Here is a 9167-nt window from a genome sequence, read left to right as displayed (position 1 = left end):
CAAAGAAATTTATAAAAAAAAAAAGGAAAGAAAAAGAAATATTAGAGTATGAGACCCACTCCCTAGTTGATATGACCTGCCCTGTCTTGTCCCAAAATTATTTATTTTACACATTCCACAGCCATTATTGACTGATAAAATCATTATAATAATAACCCATCACCACCTGCCACTACAATTTGTAACACTATCATCATTTTGAAACCAATTTAAGCAACTTCTAACATATTAACAATAATCCATTTAAAAAAAACATATATATGAACAATAATAACAAAAAGATCCAAAAAAGGAAAAAGAAAAGATGAGGGTATGAGTTGTATTAAAGTTATAAGATCATGAGATTGGACTGTATAGCTTCATAAAAGTAATATATGTTTTTAATTTATACTCTTGTATTGTACTTTATAATATATTCAGTGCATTTGAAAGAAAAAAAATAGTATATCTTATGTTTAGTAGTTATCTTATAGTATGTCTCTTTTCTTATATAAATTGCGTATATCTCATTTAAAATCTCAGAAAAAAAAATAGTAATTGACAGAAAATCTTGATTGTCCACATGACCATATCGATTTACATGTGAATTCATTTTTGTAAAACGAAAATTTGTTGATTTGTATTCTCTAATATCTTTATAATTTGATAGTTCAGTAAAAGGTCAACCACCTGCTACCACTACAATATAGTAATAATCAATACAATAAACTTAAATATAATAATAAAAGTATTAATTAAAAATGCCACCTTTAATAATAATTTTAAAAGTGATATTTGTCTCTTGTATTATATTTTTGACATTTATATATAATTTTTTTATTAAGAAATGAAACGAAATCCATAATTTTTATTTAATGATATTTTTTATTACACCGATGGACTGTCATTATCTTTCTGTGCTATAGATTGTCTCACTTTTTTTCTTTTCTCTATTTTATGTCAGTCTTCAAAATATTGATACAAGATAAACATAATGTCCCTATGATGTTATGTCATCAATCGTCTTAATATATATGTAGCACAGAAGGGGAGGGCCAAAAGTGACTTGTAAAATTCAAAAGATGTATTGATTAATACCTTAACCATAATTAGTAGAGAGATTGTCAAATTAATCAAAATAACTTTTTTTATTACAAAAAAAAAAGTCAGATATGAGCTGTATGATGTTGTTGGTACAAGTTTTTGGTCACATAGAAATGGGCCACGATGACATTAATAGTGACTCAATTCATACATAATGTTTCAAAATATAATAGAAGAACAGTGACGTGTGATCACTATGATTATAAATTATATGATATCTGATTTAGTTTTGCTTCAAACTCTAATCTTTATATCTATATCTGATTTTTGAAGTGAAAAGAAAAGAAAAAATGGATGCTCCGGGGGGATATGAAGAACAATCGTACCTTGGACATGTTCGAAAGCGGCATGAGGAGAAAGGCTTTCTTTACGCTTGGTAAATACTATTTTCTTTCTATAATTTTCATAATAATTATCTAATTTATTGGATTTGATTTTTTAATTATAATATTTTGGTGAGTACTATTTCAACTGCACAGTTTGTTTGCCTTGTGTTGCTGCTTCTGCTGCTTCGAGACTTGCGAGTGTTGTTTTGATGTTCTTTGCTGTGGCTGCTGTTGATGAAGATTAATCAAGAATAAATTATGATCTCACTTTTATGTATGTAAATTATATGAATAAGGGGGTGTCCAATTTCATGATTTTCTTTCTGCATTGATTTTTCATATTTGGATTGTTTGTAACGTTAAAAGAAGTAAAGAAAATATGGTACTGTTCACTTCACAGCAGTGAATGATGATGATGATGAGTCTATCTTCTTCTTTTTAATTTTACCTTTGTGTGTTATTGATGAATAAAAAGAAATATAATGATATAGTGCTTTTAATGATGATATGTCTTCTTTTACCAGCAATCTCAGACCACAATGATAGTGTGTACAGTAAATAAGTAAATAAGTAAATAAGTCATGAGTGTTTAATCTTTTACTGTCCTTATATTCAATTTTCACCTTAATTTGCGTTTCGCATTTTTATGATATGAGACACTGACATGAATCATGATGTGCCCTTCAAAAGTTCATATCCAACCACACAATTGCTCTTCATCTTCAAAATCAGGCAAATAGTAAGAGTGTGACCAACGCCAACATTTTTTTTTTTTTGCTCAGAAAGAACTAAATTATTGTTCTATTTTTGTTTTTGTTAAAAAAAGGTTTTAGTTTAAGATTGTGTTTGGTAAAAAATAAAGCTGAAGGTAATAGTAATGAGTATCTATTTTGGGTGTAGGAATAAACTTAACAGGAATGGTAGATGTGATATTTTGGAATAAGGTTAACCGGGATAGTTATGATATATTTTCTAAATGTAATGGAATAAAGAATATACTCAATAGTAGTTTGATTAAAACTTGTAGTAATTTGGAAATTGTGATTAAGATAAAAAAAAGTAATTTTAATCTTTGAATTAATACATAATTATTTATGAGAGGAGGATAAAAAAGGGGAAATGGGAAGAGGGAGAGAAATGAAAGAAAAAAAAAAGAGTAGACTGAACCAAAAGTTTAAAAACTAGAAATCGAATAAAGAAATAAGTAGTTCCAAATTAACCAACACAAATTGAATAAAGATGGTATACATTTCTTTTCAAAAAAAAAAAAAAAGGTATATATTTGAACAGATTTATATTAAATTAATGTATTTATTATTTTTAAAAATAAAAACATTAAATGAAGCATATATATATGTATGCTAGTCTTTCAGCTCAATTATGGCGAAGCTATCTCACACTCGGGTACAGCTTTGTTTGGCTAAACTTAAACTTATCTAAAAATAGCTTATAAAAGCAAAAAGCTATCAAATCTTCCAAAGCACTTTTAAAACTTAATACACAAAAATGCTTTGAAAAGTTATGCCAACTATATGTTTCTTTCAACTTTTTATTATAATTAATAGTTGTCTGTTAAATATATTAAGTTTTAAATTAAATATAGTATAATTATATGTATTGTCTCTCTCAATTTAAAAGTTTAATTAAGTATTTAGATAATTAATTTGTAGAAAATGACTATTTTGAACATTATTTGACTTAATCTTATTGAAGAAAAAAAATTATATCATGCCAAAAAAAAAAATCACAGCTCCATCCTTGCATGCAATGGCCAAATCAAGAGTTTTTTTTTTCTTTAAAAAAATCTATATCTAATTTTCAAAACAACATTTATTGGTCACAAATATAATGACTTTTGGTTAGGAAAGGGTGAGAGGAGAGCACAAATTTATTATTAGGCAAGTGAGATGGATAGAAAAAGGGAATTGGGTGTTGGATAGAGAAATAGGTCCGACCTTAAATTTTGATGCCTAACACGGTCTTAATTTATTTTTTTAAATCACTATTTCTATGCTGAGAATTCTTTCAACTTAAAATAATATCACTTTACATATAATAATTAGAAAACTATCAAATTTTATATTAGGCTTCAAAAATCTCATGACCGCCCAAAAATAATGTGATGGGGCAAAAGATTACAGAGTGATTTAATTATTCAATTGAGACTTTTGGATTAAATATGGAATGAAGTGGTGTAAATTCTATTTTGATAAAATAAAACTCTTAATGGGTAGAGTCATATATTTGTGACTGATAAAACTCTTAATGGATAATTTCTTTTTTCCAATTATCCTCCATTTGTAATGAAGGTTTATGTCAACTTTTATTTGTATTCGTGATGTTTAAAAAAAATAATCTAATTATAGATTTGGGTAGTCTTTGTTGGTTATTAATTTTTGTATAATTATGTAAGTTTTCTTTTAAAATCTACATAAGAAAGATTTCACCAGCTTTTGTTTCTTTATCTAAACGATGTTGAGGTAATTGAATTTATTAAATTTTAATATTGGATTCTTCATTACTTATTTTTTATGAACGAAAAACAAGATTAGTTTTATTTAGAAGATATTATTATTTTGTTTTTACTTGGAGTCATGAAAGTATTTTTTTGATAGACTTGCTTAATATAATAATTGGTCATATTTTAATGTCATTTATATGATTAGAAAATAGAGTAATATGATCATTCCATCATAGCAAAAAAATTATTCTTATCAAATAACTATTCATCATATATTCTACTAATTAAAGGAGTTTCAAATCCCACCAATTCTCTATTTCAAGTGGGATTTGTCCAAACTCTAACATTAATATTGTAGATGTACCGAATTTGTCTTGGTAGAGTTCATTCATTGATAGGAACCTACGACTCAATATGTGAAAGGATCTAGCTTAGGTTCTGACTGGTGGTACTCAGTATTGTCTTAAATATTATATTAAAGGATTTAGGAAAAGAGTATGCAACATGTAAAAAATCTATTCATCATATATGTTGGAAAACAAAACCAATCAAACAACGAATTGAAATCCCTTTGCTTTCTAACAAAACGTCACCCAACACTTCAATTTTTTAAACCTATCTCTCAAACATGATATTTGTATAGACCAACTTCCTACACTGCTAAAAAGCTACCATTCTTGTAAATTTATTTATTTCTCCTTATTGACAAACTTCTCTTTCATTCACTCAAATATAAATTTTTAATAATTGAAAATGATTTGGTGCGAGTAATTAAAAACACTCACTTTTGAACAAACTAATATAACCATGTGATTTTATAATGATATTAGTTTGAGAACACTCTGAAAGTGTGAAGAAGGCATGATACTCTCCTTTGAAAAAAAATAAACTAAACAAATGGGTATAATTAAGGTGTCGCAAGCCGCATGTTTTATTTAGAATTAATGAGTGTAAGAGTTTCATCTTTCGTAATGATTGGTTTAGTTGGATATTTTTGGACCATTTAATATGAATTTTTGTTGTGAATATTAAATGGATCACCAATAATTCACCACTGTAAATGCTCATTTTGAAAATTTATGCTACCTACGGGAAGTGTTGCTCCTACAATAGACATGCCCTTTGTTAAAGCTAGTAGTTGTCCTAAGAAGAAATTGCATCTTCAATCGGCCAAACGTTTTTTTCTTCTCTTTTTTACAGCACTTGATGTTGTATCTTTACAACACAGAACTCAACACATTCACAAAGTAAACAAGTTAATTTGATCAAACCAATTCAAGCAATAAACCAGATTTTAATAGGATAAAACTGAAATATAAAGAACACAAAATTTTTATACAGGTTCGGCCAAACAAAGGACCTACTTCCTGTTACTCCCCTGAGTTGTTTTCTCTATTAATCACTTGATTACAATGCTGAAGATCAGTTTAGTGCACCACTAAGAACCTAGATGAAATCCCTTCTAAAACTCAGCTTGAGTTTTCTTCCAAGAACACTGATCTTGGATTCAGATTTCCCCAAACTCTATTACACTCTTTTCTTCTCTCTTAACACTCTCTCTCACTCTCTAATTCAATATGAATTATTCTATGTCTAATTACAAGAGATTACAAGGCTTAAATAGAAGTATTACAGCTGAAAGAAAAGACTAAAATAACCTTGGTGCACATAAACTAATCTAACGGAATATAAAATCAACCATAACAACTTTAACTGTCAAGTTGTTAAATACGTTTTCTGTGGATTGCAATTCCCACACTTGACTCTGCCAAACGTTGACACAAGATAAAGTAGGCCTATTAGTAAATCTGCAATGGGATCACTCTCTCAAAGTGTTAACACTGTGAAGTGAATCACTTAAAGTGTTGACACTGTGAAGTGAATCACTTGTAATAATTTGCATTGGGATCACTCTCTGAAAGTGCCAATAAGACGATGATACTCTTTTTCATCATTTTCTTTTAATTTGTTTTCCCAAAACAAACAAACTGGTAAAATTACAGTGTGGTAGGCCTCGTGAGTACTGTATAATAGTATTATGTAATCACCATAGAAGATTCCTGATACAATTATAATTGATGAAGTATCATCTAATCACATTTTCACTTACCATTGGTTGTAAACAAACAATAGAAGAAAAAAAGAAGGGAATTTTTCCTATAGATGAATCCCTTGTCTCATGTCATCATTTGAAATCTTATTAAATAGTACTGATATAATATATTAGGTTATTGACGGGCAATGAGAATTGCATGATCCCTCGCCCTTCAAAATGCACCAATCAAGGATGACATTCCTCATCTTTTAATACTGCAATAGTATCAATATGACTTAAACTAATCTCTGTAATTCAAAGTTTAGGAATTAGGAGGTAAACATTTTAGTACTACTGGGACAAGGTATCAGTTGTGAAAAATTATTTAGAACCTTCTGAACCACCTTATGCTGAGTTGCTTGTTATCAAAAAATGTATACACATGCGATGGAAGTTAGAACACTGGTCAGCAGTATGGACACAGCGTTCACGGCATTGTTGTCGAGGAAATTAAGACCTGAAATCTTCTTCACTGTTGGTCCCGGTTTTCCAACAACCTAGGATCATAACCAAATAAAAACTTCAACAAAAAGTGTGCAGGTTTAAATAAAAAGAAAAAAAATGGAAAGTGTGAATTCTCTTAGCTTGCATCTAAAATGGGGGTAAAGGCATGAAAAGAAATGGAAAGGGAAACACTTTCTTCTTTTCATTCTTGTTACCACCCATTACTTCAGTAAACATGGTTGTAGACTATTTATGATGATTGCCATTAAAGTTAAACTAATCACATGTTCACATTTCAATTCTAAAACTAGTAATTGTTGTAGACTTGCGCAGTTCAACTGGTCAAAAATAACTAGTCATTTTGCAATTTTCTAAACTACAATGCCATAAGATTAAGGGTGTAAGTATATAATATCACATACCTTATTACGAACAGTGCAGAAGCCACTGAATTGCAGTGTTGCTCCCAAGAGAGAATCAATCAAACTACCAGTTAGTCCAGCTAAAGCCGAAAGAGGTATCACCAATAGCTGCTTTGTAACTACATTATATGTGCATTTCGCAGTAAAAAATCCAAAGACAACAAATGTCAGCCCAATTACAGCACCCGCAGCTGCAGCAGCCAGGAGTCCAGTTTTCGTAACCCCACCATTTGTACCCTTGCGAACAGGCTGGAAGCCATGAAAAAACCAAGTTACTATACATTCTATTAAGTAGTCGAGATAATTTTCCAAAATTCTCATGGAGTTTTCTACTTGCAATTTATCCCAACCTAAGGATAAACTAATATCAAAACTTCTATTATAAGAGTAAATATTAAGGTGAAGGTATAAGGGTTTTGATTTGTAACAACTAAGAACCATAAGAATAATAAAAGAGAAAGAACACATTATACACAGCTTATTGGAAAGCGATAAGGGATTCGATCGGCACTTGAAACAGACACCAAAGGCTAATTGTTAGAATTTGACTGGAATTTGCAGTGTGTCCAAAAAGCCGCAAACAGAGCTAATCGTATACAAGCATTGTCAAATTTGTAAAAATAAGGTAGGTGCAGGTTGTGCTTATAATAATCAAGAGGGGCCTCATGTGGCCTACCTAACAATGTAAGAGTGGTACAGTTGTCTGGGTTCATCGGGAGGACATACTATCAGAAATTTTATAGTAATAATAAGGATACAATAATCAAGAGGAGAAGCATTTAAGCTTCAAAACCAAATAGTAGCAGCAAAAAAGTGAAGTGGGAAACTATATAGAGCTACTAAGCTAAGGTATCAATTAAGGAGCTAGATTTGGGTGCCAAAACCATATTCATGAATTTGAAAAAGTAAAAAAAAAAACTTAGACAAAGAAGAAGGGCAAATTGGACCTTGAAGGTAGTGATCAATCGAGGTTGTGCATCACTAAGTACTCCAAGCTCAGAAGACCAAGTATCTCCATTGCAGCACGCATAGTGACCAATAACCCCACCAATCAACGATGTAACCGAAATCGAATACTTCGAGTCCAAGCACTTGTCCTCCCACGCAGTCACTCTCCAGATAATCAGTACCAATATCGTAGCAAGACCGCTATTGGAAAGAACTTGAATCCTTGAAAAAAAAAAGCAGAAACCCAAGTCATCAATGAACAAGCAACGAGGTTTGAGGAATTGAAATACGTTGATTACCAATTTCTTTGACCGCCGTCCTTGAAATCAGCTTCGACGCGACGCTTTTTCTCTTCGCCAACTTTAGTGAGCTTAGAGGAAGTGAAAAAGAAAACCAGTATCAATGCCCCGAACCTTTGAAGATTATCAAGAAAGAATCAGTGAAAACCAAAAATAATATTTATGTATATGGATACAACAAAGAAAAGGATTAAAAATGTGTGTATACCTGTATCCAACAGCGATGTGAATGGCCATGACGATAAAGCCCGTAAGAGCTCCGGATAGGCTGAGGGACTTTCTCCGGTAAGCTCTGACGGCGATTAAAGATGAGATTGAGGCTGCAATTAAGGGTTGGATTATGCCTCTTTCCATCCTTTTTTTCCCTCAAAACTCAACCAGCCTAGTCAATAGTGAAACAGTGCGATTCTGGCAGATACTTATTGCTGGTAATTCTTAAGCTTACTAATTCGCCTATATTATATTATAGGAAATTTGGAACTAAACTAAACCTGTTTGTTTGTCTTCTAACTGAATTTCCCAACCAATCAGAAATTTAACCCAAATAAATGCTTACCTACTAAAATTGTACGAAAAGGCAAAAAAAACTATCATATTAGGTTGCTTGTACAGCGGATTATCCATGGTGAAGGTCTGTTCACATAACCTGTGCAACCAAGACCAGAAAAAGTTTGTAATGAAATGCTAATAAAATTACCACATTACTTTCATTTGTACTCTAAAACATTTTATGTTTTTCTAAAAAAATTTACTTTATCCTTCTACAATTCAATAATGAATAAACCAACTTGTTAATCACCATATCATTCATTATTCTCGTTAAAGAAATAACAGTATATAATTGAGCGTGAATTTTTTTAGAATGACATACTAAAGTTAATTGACGGTTGCGGTTAATAATAATATTAAATCTATCACAACTGATGTTGCACCATGAGAAATCCGAGATAAACAATTACATTACGAGCTCGATGATTGTGATCCAAAAACAGTAACAAAGGCATCCCACAAATAGAGAAATTAAATGAACTCATTTTTTAAATCGTAAATAAATGATGATTTTAGATGGTTGATTATTTAAATTTTTTT

The 9167-nt window shown here is 30.6% G+C and overlaps 1 protein-coding gene and 1 long non-coding RNA gene across 2 annotated transcripts; one reads left to right on the top strand and one right to left on the bottom strand.

The window, feature by feature from the left end:
• The first annotated feature begins 876 nt into the window (after nucleotides 1–876).
• LOC133793741 (uncharacterized) lies at nucleotides 877–1912 on the top strand. Its single transcript, XR_009874932.1, has 2 exons — nucleotides 877–1459; nucleotides 1563–1912. It is a non-coding gene; the product is annotated as an uncharacterized LOC133793741 (long non-coding RNA).
• A 3966-nt stretch (nucleotides 1913–5878) lies between these two features.
• LOC133796982 (protein PGR) lies at nucleotides 5879–8703 on the bottom strand. The gene is made up of 5 exons (XM_062234703.1): nucleotides 8287–8703; nucleotides 8079–8192; nucleotides 7779–8001; nucleotides 6832–7080; nucleotides 5879–6462 (listed from the first exon to the last, which is right to left on the bottom strand). Exons 1-5 carry the CDS (start codon nucleotides 8430–8432, stop codon nucleotides 6331–6333), a joined length of 864 nt encoding a protein of 287 aa, XP_062090687.1. The 5' UTR covers nucleotides 8433–8703; the 3' UTR covers nucleotides 5879–6330.
• Between the last annotated feature and the right edge of the window lie 464 nt (nucleotides 8704–9167).

Source organism: Humulus lupulus, chromosome 8 (assembly GCF_963169125.1).
Source record: "Humulus lupulus chromosome 8, drHumLupu1.1, whole genome shotgun sequence".
NCBI classification, from domain to species: Eukaryota; Viridiplantae; Streptophyta; class Magnoliopsida; order Rosales; family Cannabaceae; genus Humulus; species Humulus lupulus.
Note: the sequence above shows the minus strand (reverse complement) of the source record. Positions and strands in the feature narration are given on the sequence as shown.

Coding starts and splice junctions, on each gene's coding strand:
- LOC133796982 (XM_062234703.1), bottom strand. CDS start 8,432: ATGGAAAGAGGCATAATCCAACCCTTAATTGCAGCCTCAATCTCATCT. Junction 8,193..8,286: donor CACATCGCTGTTGGATACAG/GTATACACACAT, acceptor TAATCTTCAAAG/GTTCGGGGCATTGATACTGG. Junction 8,002..8,078: donor GACGGCGGTCAAAGAAATTG/GTAATCAACGTA, acceptor TTTTTTTTCAAG/GATTCAAGTTCTTTCCAATA.